Source organism: Tiliqua scincoides, chromosome 14 (genome assembly GCF_035046505.1).
Source record: "Tiliqua scincoides isolate rTilSci1 chromosome 14, rTilSci1.hap2, whole genome shotgun sequence".
NCBI lineage: Eukaryota > Metazoa > Chordata > Lepidosauria > Squamata > Scincidae > Tiliqua > Tiliqua scincoides.
Window position 1 is genome coordinate 4,278,407 of NC_089834.1, and position 20,760 is coordinate 4,299,166.

Genomic DNA, 20,760 nt, shown 5'->3' on the forward strand with positions numbered 1-20,760 from the left:
ACAAAAATTTATGGACCCTGGGTGTCAAATGACTTAGCTATGCCACTGGGGGGCCCAGAGTGCTTTTTTACTGCAGAAAATAATTAGCATATCAAATTACCTGCTCCAAGATATGGTAATGGCCAGTAACAGAGAAGCTTTCTTAAAAGCCTTAGATGAGGAGTATCAAACTCATCTAATACAGAGGGACGAATAGCATTCATGACGTCTGCTGAGGGCCAGAAGTGACCTAGAAGGCTAGTGGCAGACCTAGCAGGGGCCAAGGGGGCAAATGCCCTGGATGCATACAACGGTATCTATTGGTGACTGCCTTTGGTGCCATTGCAAACATGGAAATGCACAAGGTATGAGAGAGAGAAAGAGAGAGAGAGAGAGAGAGAGAGAGCGCACATTTTAAATAAGTAACAAATGGATCGTGCATGTTCAGAGACAATGACGTTCCTATTGGAACAAGGCCTTCCACAAAATAATGTGGTATATCCCAAGACCACATATATCCCAAGACCCTTGAGAGGGTCTGATCAGCCTAAACAAGCCTTGCAGGGAGAGAGGGAAAGGCTTTGTTCTCCATTTGCTTACTCCTCTGCAGTGCTATCTATAGCAAGAGGGGGGAATGGTTATATACTTGTGGGGAATGGTTTTGGAGAGTGGGAAAGGAGAAAAATGTCTTCCCCACCCTTTCCTTTCCTCTTGAAACATCCCCAAAGAGGCCAGGAAGGGAAGTATCTGAAACCCATAGCACGGATCCTCTGCAACCCTAAGTTCTTCTTCCAGGATAAGTACTAGAAGCTGTTCAGGCCAACCAACTTCCCCCTCGGTTTATGCTCCTTCATTTCCCTTTTCTGAACCACTCAAGAGCCCTGCACACTGAATGCAAGCGTTCCCAGCCTTTTTTCACCTGCCTACCCCTTGGCCACCCATTTCCATAAATTGTACTGCTCATATTAGCAAAATATTTGTAATATAGTTGCTGTTATTTCAACTCTATATGCCATAACTGTAAATAAATGACCCAATATTGGGATTAAAAAGCTGGTTTTCAACCACTGATCTATACCTGAAATAGTACATGAATTGAATAATTACAACGATGACAAAGACCTTGGTACATAGAGATGACCCAGAAGAGCTCATTCATTGAACACTGCTCACTGGACTGACTGAGATGCCTGCACCAGAACCAGCGTGTACACCAGTACAAGCGTGATGACACTTGTGTGCTATCGTCCTCCAGACCAGAAATCTGATGGGGACCTTGAAATGAGGAAACAGATCAGGGAGGTGACAAGGAAGGACAGGGTTGTAATCATGGGGGACTTCAATTATCCTCATATTGACTGGGTCAATTTGTGTTCTGGTCACGATAAGGAAACCGGATTTCTTGACGTGCTAAATGACTGTGGCTTAGATCAGCTAGTCACGGAGCCCACCAGAGGACAGGTGACTCTGGATTTAATTTTGTGCGGTACGCAGGACCTGGTTAGAGATGTAAATGTTACTGAGCCATTGGGGAACAGTGATCATGCTGCGATCCATTTTGATGTGCACGTTGGGGGAAGAATACCAGGCAAATCTCTAACAAAAACCCTTGACTTCCGACGGGCGGACTTCCCTCAAATGAGGAGGCTGGTTAGAAGGAGGTTGAAAGGGAGGGTAAAAAGAGTCCAGTCTCTCCAGAGTGCATGGAGGCTGCTTAAAACAACAGTAATAGAGGCCCAGCAGAGGTGTATACCGCAAAGAAAGAAGGGTTCCACTAAATCCAGGAGAGTGCCCGCATGGCTAACCAGCCAAGTTAGAGAGGCTGTGAAGGGCAAGGAAGCTTCCTTCCGTAAATGGAAGTCTTGCCCTAATGAAGAGAATAAAAAGGAACATAAACTGTGGCAAAAGAAATGTAAGAAGGTGATAGGGGAGGCCAAGCGAGACTATGAGGAACGCATGGCCGGCAACATTAAGGGGAATAATAAAAGCTTCTTCAAATATGTTAGAAGCAGGAAACCCGCCAGAGAAGCGGTTGGCCCTCTGGATGGTGAGGGAGGGAAAGGGGAGATAAAAGGAGACTTAGAGATGGCAGAGAAATTAAATGAGTTCTTTGCATCTGTCTTCACGGCAGAAGACCTCGGGCAGATACCGCTGCCCGAACGGCCCCTCCTGACCGAGGAGTTAAGTCAGATAGAGGTTAAAAGAGAAGATGTTTCAGACCTCATTGATAAATTAAAGATCAATAAGTCACCGGGCCCTGATGGCATACACCCAAGGGTTATTAAGGAATTGAAGAATGAAGTTGCAGATCTCTTGACTAAGGTATGCAACTTGTCCCTCAAAACGGCCACGGTACCAGAAGATTGGAGGATAGCAAATGTCACGCCTATTTTTAAAAAGGGAAAGAGGGGGGACCCGGGAAACTATAGGCCGGTCAGCCTAACATCTATACCGGGTAAGATGGTGGAATGCCTCATCAAAGATAGGATCTCAAAACACATAGACGAACAGGCCTTGCTGAGGGAGAGTCAGCATGGCTTCTGTAAGGGTAAGTCTTGCCTCACCAACCTTATAGAATTCTTTGAAAAGGTCAACAGGCATGTGGATGCGGGAGAACCCGTGGACATTATATATCTGGACTTTCAGAAGGCGTTTGACACGGTCCCTCACCAAAGGCTACTGAAAAAACTCCACAGTCAGGGAATTAGAGGACAGGTCCTCTCGTGGATTGAGAACTGGTTGGAGGCCAGGAAGCAGAGAGTGGGTGTCAATGGGCAATTTTCACAATGGAGAGAGGTGAAAAGCGGTGTGCCCCAAGGATCTGTCCTGGGACCGGTGCTTTTCAACCTCTTCATAAATGACCTGGAGACAGGGTTGAGCAGTGAAGTGGCTAAGTTTGCAGACGACACCAAACTTTTCCGAGTGGTAAAGACCAGAAGTGATTGTGAGGAGCTCCAGAAGGATCTCTCCAGACTGGCAGAATGGGCAGCAAAATGGCAGATGCGCTTCAATGTCAGTAAGTGTAAAGTCATGCACATTGGGGCAAAAAATCAAAACTTTAGATATAGGCTGATGGGTTCTGAGCTGTCTGTGACAGATCAGGAGAGAGATCTTGGGGTGGTGGTGGACAGGTCGATGAAAGTGTCGACCCAATGTGCGGCAGCAGTGAAGAAGGCCAATTCTATGCTTGGGATCATTAGGAAGGGTATTGAGAACAAAACGGTTAGTATTATAATGCCGTTGTACAAATCTATGGTAAGGCCACACCTGGAGTATTGTGTCCAGTTCTGGTCGCCGCATCTCAAAAAAGACATAGTGGAAATGGAAAAGGTGCAAAAGAGAGCGACTAAGATGATTACGGGGCTGGGGCACCTTCCTTATGAGGAAAGGCTACGGCGTTTGGGCCTCTTCAGCCTAGAAAAGAGACGCTTGAGGGGGGACATGATTGAGACATACAAAATTATGCAGGGGATGGACAGAGTGGATAGGGAGATGCTCTTTACACTCTCACATAATACCAGAACCAGGGGACATCCACTAAAATTGAGTGTTGGGCGGGTTAGGACAGACAAAAGAAAATATTTCTTTACTCAGCGCGTGGTCGGTCTGTGGAATTCCTTGCCACAGGATGTGGTGCTGGCGTCTAGCCTAGACGCCTTTAAAAGGGGATTGGATGAGTTTCTGGAGGAAAAATCCATTATGGGGTACAAGCCATGATGTGTATGCGCAACCTCCTGATTTTAGGAATGGGTTAAGTCAGAATGCCAGATGTAGGGGAGAGCACCAGGATGAGGTCTCTTGTTATCTGGTGTGCTCCCTGGGGCATTTGGTGGGCCGCTGTGAGATACAGGAAGCTGGACTAGATGGGCCTATGGCCTGATCCAGTGGGGCTGTTCTTATGTTCTTATGTTCTTACTTAGATAGATAAGACCTTTATTGGCATACATAACAAATACAAACACAACAACACAACAAAGAGAACAACGGTACTGAGTGATATACAATACTGTACATAACAAATGATGGCACTTGAAGAAGTGGAGGAGAGTGAGAGCTGAGGCCATGAAGATGCACACCACTGAGCATGCACACTGCAGTGGCACATTCACCACATATTGTTTAGGGAGGGACTCCCCACCATTTGCCGAAATGACAAAGTGAGGGAACATGGGCTTTTCTCAAGGTTAAACAACAAAGAAAAACCCGCACTGCCAGGCATCATAATGTTGAATTAATTTCACAGCTTTTGACATGTCTTACACTATCGACACAGAGCCCAATCCTATGCATGTCTACTCAGAAGTAAGTCCAAGTCAATGGCACTTACCTCCAGGTGAGTGTTCTGCCAGATTCCTGGTCCAAGCTTTACCTAGAGAACTTATACCCACTTTAAGTCAATTAGTTCCCTCTTTCTTTTTCCCCAACAATGGCCATAATCCTGCAGAAAGTACTGCTGGACCCCACCACTAGGGTAACTCGCCTGTTCAACCTGCAGAGTTCATCCTTCCTCCACTCTTCCACCAGCAGCTTCTCCAGCTGCTGCAGCAACACCTTGGTTCCCAACAGCTCCTGGGCATGGCAGCCACACACCAGTCTCCAGCAGTCTCTGTACCAGCAGTCTCCATTCAGTCAGGCAATTTAGTCAGTCCGTCCTCTTTCCTCCAAGCTCCTTCCTTCTCCTTTCTCAGTCTCTCCAACCTCCTTCCTTCTATACCCACCCCCTTTTCCTTCCTCCAGGTTCTGCTTTTTGCCTCCAAGTGACTGCAGCTGTGCAGCACACACACTGCAACCTAAGGCCCTGGTGTTAACCCCATGCTTGCATGCCACAGCAAGGGGCCACTGTTGACACCACACCCTATCTCCTAAAGGAAGCTTGTGCATTTCCATTACAGGAAGTGTGGATAGGATTGTAGCAACATGTACTTCTTCCTGCCATTATTCAATTTTTTTCTCATAGCTTTGGTGTATACCTCAGGTTGGGAACCACTGATCTAATAGATCCTGGAAGCTCATGAGACCGCATTTGGTTTTCTAAGGTTGCCATCATCTGCCCACTTTCCTGGGAGTAAGTCCCATTGAACAGAGAGGGCTCACAGAGGGAATAGAGAGGGTGCAGCCTAGGGGTACCAATCCTGCAGAATTGGCCTGGAGCCTCCAGGAATTAGCATCAATCTCCAGAAAATAAAAAAAAAAACAATCCTACAGATTTTAATGGGACCTTCAAACATTCCCCAGCATTCCATCATATTGGGAAACAAAAAATTTTCAGGGTTAGTTTTGGTCAGTGTTGGTAACCCTCTCCGGGACTGTGATGTTCTCTAACCACCACACGGCAGCAGCTGGCTTGCGTGGAATCCCACCGCAAAACTGCCTGGAGTGTGACTAATGAGACGGTCTCTTTGAAGCCCAGTGTCCAAACTGGGACTTGAACATAATGGGGACACTAGCAGATTAAATGGCTAATCCCCCCAAATGGTCCTGGATCATTATCAACACACCACTCACGGTTTAGTGCACCTCATCCATCTCTCCACACACACCCTTTCATTATCTGCGTGTAAAATATGACACTGTGGGAACACCTGAAAAAAGCCGGTGACTTTAAACGCAGCTCAGGCCGGGCACCCAGGACCCCAGATGAGAAGCAGATTCGAAGCCTCTGACAGTTTCTCCCCCTCCTCCTCTGCTGCTTTTAACACTTTTGCAGACACACTGACAATACAGAGTGAGAACTGCTTTTGATGGGGACAAAGAGTGAAGCGGAAGAGAGACAGGGCTGAATCGCCAGACACACAGGGGCGGGAGGCACCTTTGCTCACCTTTTCCAAGCTATGGAAAAGAAATGGGGATTCATTACTGATCACTGCATTTGCTGGATTGGCAGGAGCAGGCATTTGCTCCAGTTGGGCCCTTCCGCAGGAAAAGATGTAGGAAGCCAGACCTTGATCCATTTAGATCAGCACTGAGTGTCAGAAGAGTTCAAACAGACAAAATAAAATACTTCTTTACTCCTCATATCCTTAATCTGTGGAACTCCTTGCTGCAGGAGGTGGTGATGGCACCTTGAAAAGGGGATTGGACAGATTGGTGGAGGAAAAGTCCATCACAGATTACAAGCTATGATGGGTATATGCGACCTCCTGCAGTAGGCTATCTCTGGATGCCATATAATAATAATAATACAGGTATTTATATACCGCCTTTCTTGGTCGCCAGATTTCTCCTCAGACTTTATTCAAGGCGGTTTACATAGGCAGGCTGTTCTAAACCCCCATAGGGATTTTTACAATTGAAAGAAGGTTCTATCTTCCAAGAACCACAACAATTCAGATGTTTCTTTCTGATCTGGTTTCATTCTGGCCTCCATCCTCCCACGCTCAGAGCAGATGGAATAACTCGGCTCAGCTTGTCAGCTGCTTCAAGGTCTCACCATTCACGGTGCCGGTGGCCTCGAACTGGCGACCTGCGGATGTTATCTTCAGGCAAACGGAGGCTCTACCCTCTAGACCAGACCTCCTGCCCATATGCAAGGAAGTGGCAACAGGATGTAGGTATCTTGTGGTCTTGTCTGCTCCCTGAGGTCCTCCACCCTGAGAAAACAGCAGCTGCAAGGGGCCTAATCTGGATCATGATCCAAGACTTCAATGGCTTCTCCCCACATGTGCATGAGCGCATGTGTGGTGCATACTCACTGGAGTATTTAATCATGACTTTTCTTCATGAGACTTACTTCTGGGTCTAGACATGCATAGGAGAGCACTCTGAATGCATAACTTGGCTTTGAGTTCTGGTCTTTAGAAGAAGTTTTGCAAACCAGACGAACCATTTACAAAATTATTAAAATGTCATAGACATCTATTGGGACAACCCTATAGGCAGGGAAGGCAATCTGGGAACAAGGACATCAAAAGGCAAAAGTACTGAGCATTTTTACAGTGCTCTCTGATTGGATTTATTTATTTATTTATTTATATCCCACCTTTCTAGTCCGCTTAAGGCCCCTCAAGGCGGCTCACAAAATAAAAAGGTCTTGAGACCCCACCAAAAGGACTCCAAAGAGGGAGCAGTTCTCGATTCCCACATTTATCCCCATATTGCAGGTAGGGAATACTGAGGCTCTAATGAGTTCATGGCAGAGGTGAGATTTGGATCAGGAAAGTCCCAGCTCACAACTCAGGCCACTTAACAGTACACCAGCTCTTGCTGTAGGCAATGAGACTGCCAGAGATTTCTGTGTGTTTCGGTGCCTGGAATCAGGGCAGATTTATTGCACTGAACTGGTGTGGGGGTCCACTGGCCTGCAGAGGCACCAGACGGGTGCATTGCTCATTCAGGCAAAACGTCTGCTATGCATCTTTACAAACACGGATGTGACTTGCATTCCCCTTAGAATACAATCAGAAAGGGTGACCTTTCTTTTGAATGTATGGGATTTCATCTGGGGGCATGCTGGGGTTTTCAGAAGTGGCTACGTTATCCGTTAATGCAACAAAAGGAGCATTTAGAGTTTAAATTCAGCATAGGTACACCACAAGGCTATTATAAATGACTGCAGTCAAAGAGAACGTAATCTAACAGAGCAGCAACTGTTCAAAGGAGCATGAAATCTTCTTATTTTAAAGAAGGAAAATCAAATTGAGAAGAAAGCACAGCCGGCTTCTTTAAAAAAGCAGAGATAGCCACACCTAGTGGAAGGACAAACTGCCTTCCTTCCGAAAATAGACTGGTAGAGATGGCAGAGCCATTTGGTGGGGTCTAGCAACTCTGGGAAGAACTAGGCATGATATTCAACATGCAGCTGCCTTTTTCAACAGCAGCACCTTGCCAAGGCCAATCCCCATGTCTCTGCGACATTGACGCATGACAACCCAGCTTGCAATGTCATGGAGAGTAATCTCTTGGCTCTCGCTCAGTGCGTCACCCTATATGGGAGGTCAGCACATCACCCCCATGATGGACCTCATCCCATGCAGTGGGTGGGGCAATGCCCTGGATGGTGGGCGTGGTGATGTACTATCGCCCGCCCACCCCCTGGTTTTTGGGCTATATCTTTCAATAGACCACAGATGTTTCAATGCATTTTTTAATTGCATTCTGCTGTACATTCCACAATGAATGGTAATAACATGACGGTATTAGTCCCACAAACCATTTTAGTGATTTTGGTCACTAGTGGTGCCAACTCCCCCCCCCTCCCCGAGGGTATCACCTCACTAACACCTTATTGGTTCCATGCTGTGTCATAATAACATCTAATTGGCTCTTCAAACAATCAGTCTCATTGGTCCATTTTGAATTAAAGAAATGTATTTTTTGGTTACATAAGACCGTTGAATTTTTGTATTCCGGTTTTTTGGCCATAACTTTTGACAGAATAGAGATATTTCACTCCAGGTTTTTGCATTCTGCTGTAGATTATACACGGAGTGGTATATAACATGATAGTATTATTCCTACAAACTGCAATTTTAGCGATTTTGGTCACTAGTGATGTCACTCCCTCTGTGTGACCTGCACCCCCTGCACCTCCTTAGTGATGCCACTGCTCTCCCCAGAGTTAGTCTACCATATGAAGATAAGGCAGGGAACTGTGCATGAAGATAGAACAACACGAGGAACACAACAAGACTCCTAGTCACAGAAAAGAGGAGGAAACTTGATAAAAGTTTGCATTTGGTGGCATCCCAGATGACATTCCATCCCAAAACTGAATTGAATACCGTGTGGTCCATGAAAGTGTCCAGTGAAATAAACTAACTTTTAAAGTTGTTGCAAAACTTTGTGGTTGTTTTTGCTGCAGCAGAAGAATATGGTTTTCCTGGGACTGTCTTAATACAAGGAATAGTAGGGCTGCATTGTGAGTAACATCCTTCATGTCTGCCAGCCTACAAGGTCAGAGCTATTGGTCCATCCTCATGCCACTTTTCATCCAGGTTTCACTGTTGGGTCTGCAGCAGCTAGCGCTATTGATTCGCATGGGCTTTCGTATCTATTTATGGATTGAAATGACCCCGTATTGTTGCAGTGACAACACAGAACAACCCAGGAGCTTCTTGGCCCTCTGAAGGATGGTGGTGGATGCTCCAATTTCTTCTCCAGTTCCCTGGCAACATGGAGCTTGAAGACAATGGCTGGGATGGTTCTGGCATTCAATATGCATTTTAAGTGCTGTGTTAAGAACTATTCGAGGTTTATTGGCCATGGTCAATGATGAATTTTATTTCCTAATATCTTTTCTGTTAAGGTTGAAGGAACCTTGGGTGTGTCCCAGTGTGGAGCAGGGTGCACAAAACCAGCAGACACAGCAGAGTCTTTGAATTTGCTGTTGTATATTTGAGCAAGGAGTTGCACACACAGAGTAGTCAAAAAACAGTCCAGGTCATACACGTTGAGTATAACAGCATTACCTTATCCAAGTCAGTATCCACAAAACACAGTCAGTCAGTCAGTCCAAGGTCATTTACAGCATATACACACACAGTTATCCAATCATCAAAGTCTCCAGCTGCAGTTTCACAGTTTACACCTACTGCACTGGTGGAGCTGCAGACAGAGGTTTAAGTAGTCTGAGCACCCAATCAGAGTCTGCGAAGTTAACTAGGGTGTGGCAGGCACAGGTGCAGTGTAATTCTGCTGACTCCGCTGCCTGCAACTTTCCTTGAACCAACTTGTTAGCTTTGCCTGAGCAGAGAGCTAACATTGTCCACAATGATGGTGGACATTTTCAAAGGACTAGAGGTGAGCACCACAGACCTCTCACCTCAACTGACAATAACTCTCCGCTGATCTTGTTCACCTTATGTTCTGTAAAGGACTATGCACCTTTTTATGCAAACCAGTTCTTTTCCTGTTACAAACCATGGAAGAATTTGAAGAACTTCTATACATTAAGAGCATAACGGACGATATAGGCAGGGTTCTGCAGAAGGTGAATGTGAGACCAATGTTTAAGCCCACTCAGAAAATACAGCAGAATTTATGTTCGGCAAAAGATGCAAGGGACCTCCTCTCCATGGCAGAGGTTTATAGAACCCCATCTAGTGTACATGTAGTGTAGAATCCCATGGGACACATGTCAAGTGTACACAGGCACCACGAGTTGGAGTGTGAACCCCAGGGTAAAAGTATCTGAAAGGCATTGTTGGTTGTGACAGTTTGACCAATTGCCTCTGGCCAGTGGCATCACAAGGGTTTGCGTCACCCAGTGCTGGAGGCCGGTGCTTCAGGCCGGAGGATGGACCTCCTCCCATTCAGTGGCAGGCTTCACCTCCCAGGTGGTGGGCATGGCAATGTACCATCACCCTGTCCGTACTGGTATTTTTGCCATACCTTTTGATAGAACATAGTTATTTCAACATGGTTGGTTTCATTGCATTCTGCTGTAAATTACACACAGAATGGTATATAACATGATGGTATTATTCCTAAAAACTGCAATTTTAGCCATTTTGGTCCCTAGTGGTTCCATGCTAGGTCATAATAATAGCTCATTGGTTCTTTGAACAATTAGACTCATTGATCCATTTTGAATTAAGGAAATGTACTTTTTAGTTACATAAAAAGTTGCATTTTTGTTTTCTGGTTTTTTGCCCATAACTTTTGATAGAAAGGAGATATTTCTCTCTGGTTTCTTTCATTGCATTCTGCTGGAAATTACACATCAAACAGTCTTTATAGGATGATGATGGTATTCTTACAAACCGCAATCTTAACGATTTTGGTCACTAGTGTCACCCCTCTTGTGTGCATCAGCTGATGTATCCTGAACCTCCTGCACTTCCCCAGCGATGGCAGCCAGAGGCTGCTCTGTGCCCCCCGGGAATGGGAGTCAGGATCTTGCATAACCACTGGATCTTGGCCCCACCTCCTGCTCCCCACCTTTCACTCCCTACCTGCCCACCCGGGAATGTCCGCCACCTGCCCTCCCCCCACCCCGAAACACCTCCCAAACTTACCCCAGGTGGCTTGTGCCGGCCTAACCCGGGAGTTAGGATTGCACCCTAAATCCTTCATAGACCATGGCCAATAAGTCTGAACAGTTCTTACTGCATCACTAACAGTACCAGCCATGAAAGCCTTAGACTGTGTGTCAAAATGCATGTCACTTGTAGTCATGCTTGCTGCCCACTGACTTGCACCAGCTGGCCTTTGTCTCCATCTTTGGAGATGGTTCCCAAAGTGGGAGAGAACGAACTCCTTTGTCCTAATGTCTCGCACTCCAGCAGATGGGGAGAGATCTTTACCAAGATCATTAACAGCCGCATTGTAAAAAGATGGCTCATAAACTCCTTCTAATAGGTCAAATCATAAAGTATGCTTTGAATGTTTATACGGCTCCCTTTCTAAACAATCAAGGACATCTGTGGCATCTGCTAACAAGGGAGATTAGACCAGGCTTATAAAAACACTCCAGTTCTTTAATGAGTCGGGGAGTAAATAACCCACAGTCTGTGAGAGCTATGAGAGAGCTATTGATTCCTACCTCTTAGCCTTCCATGGCACCATTTGGCTCCGGACAGCGATCAAAAAGGAACAGATAAAAATGTTTGAAGAGCTCTGCTGATCGGGCAATTGTCCTATCTGATCCAGCATCCTGTTCCCCACACTAGTCAACTGGGTGCCCTTCCAAAAGTCTTCCATGGATTTGTCCAATCCTAAAGCATGCTCCCTTATGAGAGCAAATTCCACGGCTTGATGATGCCCTGGGTGTGGAACACTGCAATCCTATGCACACATTCATAGAATCACAGAGTTGGAAGCGACCTAATAGGTCATCTAGTCCAACTCCCTGCATTTGGCAGGAAATCCTCTTAGAGCATCTCCAACAGGTGCTTGTTGAGCCTCTGCTTGAACATCTCTAATGAGGGAGAGTCCACCACCTTTCTCACCATGTTCCTAGAAGTAAGGTTCATTGAACAACATTGAGGTTACTTCTGAGTAAATATGCACATGATTGCACTGAAAATTTCCTGCCAATCGGTGTCCCTCGAAAGTTGGGGACCTCGATTCTGCCTGTCTCAGGGAAGTGCTCTGAAGTCTCTCCCCCAGGAGTGTTATTCAGCCACTCTCCTGGCTTTGGAGATGTTCTTCTGGGGAGAGAACTTGGCCAAGATAGCAGTCACATTGCTAAAAGATAGCTCATACACTCCAAATAGATCAAAGCAAAGAGTGTGCTTTGAATGGACCCTTTCAAGGATATCCTCAAGTTGCACCAGCAATTTACCTTTGCTTCCCAACAGGGCTGGCTTTCCAGTAATTTGACCAAATTGGACCCTGCACCAGGAGGCCAGTAAAGTGCCCGTAGCCAGCACCTTGCTCTGGATCTAATGCTTCAACATGGAATCTTCCATGCTAAGGTGTCACAAGGGGATTATGGCGAGTGGAGCACTGCCACGGGATGGCCCTCCTGCCCACCCACTCCTGGGTCCAATTGGCTTGAAATCTGATTGGTTTGAAATCATGCCCCCCCCCCGCCCAGAAGCAGTTGGCTGTGACACTGATACCAAGTGTCTCACTGCTGCCACTCATTCTGTTGAGGAGGGGGTTCCGCAGGGGTGGGGGTCCCCACAAAAGTGTTTTGCATTGGGCCCCACAGTTCCTAAGGCCGGCCCTGCCTCCCAAAGGACTAGCCACTTGCTTAGAATATATCAGTGACACAATGCTCAAGAGACTAGGTTCGACGCCACATCCGGCAGGCTTCTCAGGCTTTCCTCAATGACGGCAGGGACTGAACCCAGGACATTGTGCAGAGGTGCTGCCTCTCAGCTGTAGATACACCAACTGAGTTTCACATTCTGAGTGCACTGAACCACCTGACTACTGCAACCCTGCTTTGCGGTAGATCTCCAAAAACAGTATGCCTTTCCAAGCTCTACTACCAGCAATCTTTTTAACTCAAGGTGCCAAGAATTTAACCTGGAAGCTTCTGCATGGAACACATGATCTATCGCCGAGGGAGAGCTCTTCACCTGCACTCACACAAATAAATCCCACCTCCCGGAAGGACAACTCATAAGGTGGGGGGAAGCCCTAGAACCAGAACAAGCCACTCTTGAAACATCTAAGAAAAAAGAAATCACATGAGCAAGAATAAATGATCTCAGTTACAGAAGATTAGGAGGGTCACCAGGCAATAGTCTAACTGAATCAGGCTCATTAACTGCAATGGAAGTTCCTGATCCCAGTTAATTAAAACTATTCAGATCCAGTTTGAGCAGACATAACAAAATCTAGCCTGAGCTCCTCGGCTCAATCTGTTTTCCTAGAGCAGGAGCAGCCTCTTAATTGGGGAAGGAATTTTAAGGATTATCAGTGATTTATGAAGAATGTGTCACTCCAGGCACCTCTCTCTCTCTCTCTCTTGCTGCTTTAACACTGCATGAGAAATGCAAGTACCAGCCAGGCAAAGAAAATGGATCTTGCCCCTTCCATGCCCCATTGAAATTGATGGGTTAGGGGTGTACCAGAGGGAACTGCTGCCAGAAATTCACAGACAGAAGCTCTGTTTCCAGGGCCGTGTTAAACTATGGCCCCTAGGTTTTCAGGTATTTTGGGCCCCTCCAGCACTTCAATCTTTCACCCCACTATACCTGATAGCCTGACCCTGGTACAGGGATGTCTCTCTCTCTCTATCCCCCCCCCCAACATTGCCTCAAAGCAAACCTCAGCTGACTTGCAACTTCTCTGTTTTTTTACATAATGACTGCTTGTTCAGCATATGCCTGTATGAAAAGGGATCGTAGGGATGCTATAACAGGGTTTCTCGAACGGTGGGTTGGGGCCCACTTGATGGCACATAAGCCACTTTCAGGTGGGTCCCCATTAATTTCAATGGGTATTTTATTTTTACTACTGTATATTCGACTTAATGCTACCTTGGTACGTGAGTGCATTTGGGGAAATGTTACAGATCTGTACTTTTAACAGGGTACTATATACTATATGTGCTTTTAACAATGATAGGCAATGGGCCTTACTCCCTGGTAAATCTGAACAGGATTGCAGCTTTTGGGATGTTTGGGGAATTTGATTTTGTCATGTGGGGGGTGATAAAAATGTTTCTACTTGATGATGGCATGGCTGAAGTCCTGATTCTTCCCACCTTCATTCAATCCAATCTCTACACACTACTTTCCTTCAGTGAAAGGAACGCCAGCGGTGTGTGCCTCCTCTCTATGTGTGCCTCCTCTCTGACTTCCAGGCCAGTCACATCTGAAAAGCTTGGGACACTGGATTCAAGACCCCTTAGACCACTTACAACGGAGTCCATTTTCCCAGACCCACATCTGCCTGATTTACACAAGGAAATAGGTTCAAGGCAAATGCAACAACACACACAGCAGCTCACACTCTCTTTCACACATTCCCACTTTGGGGGGGCGGGCATGGAGCTGTGTTTGGCTGCCTCATGCACCCAGACAGACTGGGGCATTTCCTGTGCACCAAAGTGACTCTGCCCACCCAGGCTGTTGTTGGTTTCCCTTTTAAAGGTTTCCTGTTCAGGCAATGACAATGACAACAGGATTTATGGATTCTGGCTACCCAGCTCGGGGCCTCACCTTATGACTTCTGCTACTGTTTCATCAGTTCGACAACTGCTGTGTCAAAATTCAGCACCCCTGGACTTGCCCCATCTTCATAACATCCCTTCACGGTGGATTAGTCTGAGAAAAAGCAGGTGGTCCAAGATCGATTCAAATGTCTTTTAGAGACCTCAGTCCTTCACTAACCCTAGCATGCTCCTCAGCATGTTTCCTTGAAAGCACATGTGTCTCACTTGAGTGCCATTCACTTCCTAATAAGCATATGTGAGGGGTCACAAATAAATGACATGCCACTGCACACAGCAATCTAGACTTCATGTACTTGCAATAAAAGACCCACTCTAAGCTAAGCTTAAACCATTAGAGCAGCCATTTTCAACCACTGTGCCGTGGCACACTGGTGTGCCACGAGTGGTTCACAGGTGTGCCACAGGAATTTGGGGGAAGGTCATTTATTAATAGGGCCAAAGGGAGATGTGAGCCCCCACTGGCAGTATGGTGTGCCTTGTCAATTGTGAAAAACCTAGTAGTGTGCCTTGACCATTTTAGTGCCTTGGCAGTGTGCCAAGATGAAAAAGGTTGAAAATCACTGCATTAGAGAGTCCATGTCTCTTCAAATTAGACTCAGGAATGATCTACACATCTTGCAGCTCCAATAGTTTGCCACTCACCCGCATGCCAAGTTCAATGTTTTCTCCCCCGTAAACCTCCATGCCAGGGTCAAGCAGGCCAATCTCGCCAAAGTACTCCCTGTCCACCACAAATGAACAACCGATCATGGCAGGCGTCCTATTGATGGAGACAATAGGAAGGAAAAAATAGGGGGTTAATTTAAACCATGTCCTTTCAGCACCAAAACTTTGACACAAATCCAAACCACCCCAGGAGTTCTCAAAATGAGCATCATTCATCTCCAAGGTTCAATCATCCATAAGTGGTTGAAAGCTGCAAGAAGACACCTCAATCCCATTTCCTGCCAAGTCCCCTCTTTGGAAGTTCAAAGCACCTGTGGTGGACTTCCATGGCACCGTTTCACTGATGCAGAACTTTGAAGTGGACAGTGGCTGTTTCACGCCGTTCAACAACACAACTGGACAGGTCTCAGGGCCCATGTAAAATTGAACCCAGGGTCACCTGTTCTCTAGCTGGTTCAAGTCACAGCAGAAGAGGCATGTGCCTTCATCTCCTGCCTGTGGACTGCCCAGAGGCAACTGGTGGACCACTGTGAGAAGTAGGATCCTGAAGTAGATGAGCCTTTGGAACAGCCCTGCCTAATCCTGCAGGGCTGTTCTTTACAGGAGGTTTAACCCTTTCCCCTTGGGATCTTTTTGTCTCTGAAAATAATCCCTTTCTAAGCTGCTGTTTGCCCTTGAAGTGGTTCTTTGCTGAGAAATAGCTGCTTTGGGTAACTGGGAGGATTTCCCATTTCCAGTGGGATGTGAACTCAAGACCCTCACCTGCATCTGGGTCCCTGTAATTGCAACTCATGGTGTTTTGTGTTTTTCCAAGAGAGACATCGCCAGACTTCTGCACTCCTCTTTAAAACACATTTCATGTTGATGTGTGCTTCGCCCCGAACGCTCCTGCTCAGATCCTATAGCTATTCCTATACTGAGTGACTCAGTTCCAATTTCAGAGTTCAGTGGTGGATCTTGAGCCTTCAACAGTCGCCCAAGAATTCCCAGAAAGGCAGACAAGGCATCCGGTTTTAGTGCTGAACTGTGTCCTCTCTCCAGAGAGGCTTTCTTAACAGTATAGGTATGGAGGCAAAGACTGTTCTAGAAGCTTGCAAGATGAACCCACTGCTGGGATGACACAAAGGACAGCCACAAAATCCACACCCAAGCCTTGTAAACAGCCACCATCAGTCCAAAAGACGATATGTGTTTAGAATGCCATTACCCTTTTATTCCTGCAATGATTTCAATTTATTCTTTTATTAGACCCTGGCTGTAAAACGTCTCCTAATGAAATTTTAATACTGCCTTTACAACAACACTTAAGAATAGAGAGAAGGGAAATGAAACAGCATGTCTCTTACCAGGGAAGCAGTATTTCACCAACATGCAGCCAACTTTCTAAGCAGTGTGCCTTGTGTTTAATAAAAGAAAATCACACAGAGCGCTGATAAATTGGGTCCCCTACCAAGCCTATTCTGCCTCGTAAGGACTTTTGTACTATCAAGCAAAGTTCCAGGGTAAAAAAGTAAATGCATTCAGATGGAAGTGGGGATCCAGTTTTGCCACCTCGGCACACAATGACCCCTGGCTGTGCTTCTGCCTTGAGACCATGCAGGCTCAAGAAGCCCTTGGGCCCCAATTCGGAGAATGTCAGCTATGCTTCAAATGCCACTGAACTAAACTGAACTGAACTGAACAAAAGTCAGGAGGACAAGGGAAATCTCTGGCTCAAGATCCATCACTGCAGGCATACACCAGGGTTGCCACTTTGCCCCAAATGTCCCCGTTTCTCCCAATTCCTCAGGCAGATGGGCAGAAAAGATTACTTTCAGGTCATTTGGGGGTTACAGCTAATTGCTGGCCCTTTCCACTAGTACCACCTCTTTTCCTGCTGTGTTACTTCACCTGATTGGTGGGCTCTGACCCTGCCCCAGATTCCCCCCTCCCATTTTTCAAGATGTGTCCCGCGATGTGTCCAGGTGATATAAGCAGACCCCATCTCCAAAAATATTGGTTTTGGATGGCCAACGCACCCATCCATGCTATTGGTATATACATGATAACCTTAAAGAGTTGCATAGGGACATACACACATCCTTGTTCCCAAGGCAGAGGCATATCTAGGGTATGGCATATGTGGACACCTGCCCTGAGCACCACTTGAAAGTGGGCGCCACACCACTGAGCAGAAGGCATAGCCAGGGGAGGAACCAGATCATGAAACAGCTGCTCAGTGCAGCCCACCTTCAAGTGGGATCCTCTACAGGAGAAGGAAGGGGAGGCAACCAGACTGCAAAGCTGCCACATCATGTGACACCTTCTCCTCCAGGAGAACCCGGAAGTGGTTTGTAGAGCCCACAAAGGCTTGGAGCTAGCATCCCTGAAGGACCACCACACTCGACTGATGAAGAGGGCCTTCTTACACATCCTGCCTTTGAGAGCTGTACACTTGGCAGTGATGAATGACAGGACCTCATCAGCAGTGGCTTCCAGTTTGGGAGATTCCTTGCCACTGGAATGTAAGACTGGTGCCAGTGGCTAAAAACATGTTTTGTTCCATTTGGTGTTGAGACTCAAGTTCCTAAAGACCAGTTCTAGCCAGTAGCATTATTAGGGGGTGCAGGCCGCACTGGGTGATGCACGCAGGGGGGTGACACCACTGCTGGCCAAAATGTTTAAAATCTTGGTATTTTGAATAATATCATTGTGCACATGCCTGATCTCGTCTGATCTTGGAAGCTAAGCAGGGTCAGGCCTGGTTAGTACTTGGATGGGAGACCGCCTGGGAATACCAGGTGCTGTAGGCTTATACCATAGTCTTGCGAGACTGAAGGTTGCCAACCATTGTGTTATATATCATTTGATGGATAATTTCATGCAGAATCCAACAAAACAAACCACATTGAAATATATTTATTCTATCAAAGGTTATTGCAAAAAAAAATGTTGCCCCACTCACTATATGTGAGGAGGTCCACACTGGTGCCCCATACCAGGTAATACAAACCCTAGTGATGCCACTAGTTCCAGTAGCATAGCTAAAGGGGGGTCACAGCACTGAGTTTTGCAGGGCACCTCAACATACGCTGTAAGCTACCCGACCCCCTTGCTGTTGGAGCCATTTGTGGGGCCTAGAGCAAAGTGGAAGTGTTTCTGTGCCACCCAGTAAACAACATTCCTGACCTGGTTGTTTTCTCCAGGTTTATTGATCTGGTTACCTCTGGCTGGCGCCAAGAACCTTTAAATGTTGCTGCAATAAAAAGACTGCCAATTTATTGCACTATTCTAGCAGCAGGGGAGAGGTGGTAGGTCATCTCTACAAATAAAGAAATTAGCAATGGAAATAAATACAATCAACAGTAGGGAATCAAGAAAGTGAGAGAGGCAAGAGGATGCAAGCAAGTATGTAGGCAAATGTTGCTATGGAGGGCCCAGCCAGAGGGACTGGGTGCCTCCGCCTTGGGTGCCCTTGGATGCCCTTCGGGGAGAAAGGCGGAGTACAAATCCAATAAATAAATAAATAAATAAATAAATAAATAAATAAATAAATAAATAAATAAACATGAGCTTCACTGAAAAAGCTGAGACCACCTGCATGTACGACTATCCTCTTAGCAGAGTTGGCTTTGTGGTCCCTATGGAGGAATTCAGGCTAAGAAAGATCTTCTACCTGGTGAGCCACTGCTGGACAAAGCAGATGTACTGAGATTGTCCAGTGCAGTGACTTTCAACCTTTTTCATCCCATGGCAAACTGACAAGGTACTAAAATTGTCAAGGCACACCATCAGTTTTTGGACAATTGACAAGGCACACCTTGCTGTTGGTGGGGGGCTCATATCCCCAATGGTCCTATTAATAAATGACCCTCCACCAAACTCCTGTGGCACATCTGGGGACCATTTGCGGCATACCAGTGTGCCACGGCACAGTGCTTGAAAATGGCTGGTCCAGTGGGCCTGACGTAGGATGAAATGGCTTCGGATTTTATGTGCTGTTATTTTTTTCCCCTCTATTTGTTTCCAAGGCTGCTCGTTGTGACAAAATGCAAACAGCAGCAACGGCAGGGAAGCCAGTTCATTAGCACTGCATCTGAAAATGTAGCTACAATGGAAGAAAAGAGTCTGATTTACAGAAGGCACTATTGGGGGCACCTTTCAGTGAGTTCATTTTGTTGAGGAGCAGCTATTACTCAGCTGTAATGGGGCTGGATCTAAATGTTCATGCCACTGCCAGCACTCCCCATACTTTCTCCCCCCACTGCCACTTGCTTACCATTTCAGACTCTTGCATCGTTAGCAGGCTGCATTGCGCATTAAGAATTGTGCAACATAAATGGGAAAGGCAGCCATCGGTGGCAATCATTGCCTTTCCTCATAAAGCAACCTAAATGGATCTCAAAAAACAAAATAATGAAAAGTGTGGGCAGGGCTGAAATAGAAGCAAAATAAGTAAACAGGCAAAAAAGGTTGTTTGATTTTACCCACGTGGAACCAAAAGTTTCTGAGGCAAAGGCATCAGGTCAAATCCAGGCTTTAAAACTTTGGAGAGGCATGCTGCTTAGCAGTTATTAGAGTGCCAGGCATTGATTCAATTTCCCGCATGGTGCCAAATTCTCCAGGTGACCTTGGGCAGGTGATCTCTCAGCCTAAGATTGTTGTGAGATAAAAGAGGGGAGGAAGAACTTGTGCAGCCCTGAGCTCCTCCAGTAAGGGCTGGATGTAAGTGCAATTAAAAAGTAAGGGCACAACCCTTCCTGGATCTTTGGCTGGAGCCCAGGAGTGACATGAACGTGACGCAAAGCACATTTGCACCTACTTTCAAGATGGCCTGGCTGGCTGTCACCAGGGCCAGGCCCTGGCGACGCCGGCCTACTTGAGAGCAAGGGGCTCTTCAGGAGTAAGGGACTCCTCAGAAGTAGGGAAGCTGTGTGAGTACTATCTGGATACAGCCCAAGGCAGGGGACCTCCTCGGGAGTAGACCTCAAGATCACATGGTTGGAAGGGGTGGACCCAGCTGGGTGGCTGCTGGGTTCATAAGGAGCCCAGCAGTCAGAGGGAGAGGTCACTCTTCCTGGGGCTTGGGCTCCATGAGAGAGGCTGGGGGATGCCCAGGCACACCCATTACCTTATCATTACTGGACCCTTGCCTTGGAGGGGCAGGAGTTGCCCCTCTGTTTTGGAGGTCAACCCAGGCCCGCACCTACAGCCAGACAAGGATACTCAAGGAAGGGGCTGCCCAGAGGACTGAGGGAGAGTGGAACTACCTGGGAGACATCACAGCGCCTGGGCAGTGGGAACAACAGGGCAGACCAGAGCGGCAAACAGGCAACCTGGACTGGGGTACCATCAAAACTGTGTGGCAGTCATCTGGGGGGCTAGCCCCCGAGCAGCTCCAGAGGCACCCCACAAACCCTGGGCGGCAATGTCAAAGATCCTGCTAAAGCCCCAACTTACCTGGGGATAGTGGATTTATCTATAGGCTGTAGACTTTTGTATGCCCTACCTATGGGGTATGTACCTTGCCTGTGAGCAAGGTGCAGGTCCCTGTGAAAGAACTG

General features: G+C 46.7%; 1 protein-coding gene across 1 annotated transcript in view; it reads right to left on the reverse strand.

Annotated features, from left to right (window-relative positions):
• The window catches only part of GALNT9 (polypeptide N-acetylgalactosaminyltransferase 9), a 190,156-nt gene that overhangs the window by 69,771 nt on the left and 99,625 nt on the right, over positions 1-20,760 (reverse strand). Inside the window, exon 6 of the mRNA XM_066609862.1 lies at positions 15,194-15,311. Within this exon, the coding sequence (XP_066465959.1) occupies positions 15,194-15,311 (118 nt within the window). The remainder of the gene's footprint in view (positions 1-15,193; positions 15,312-20,760) is intronic.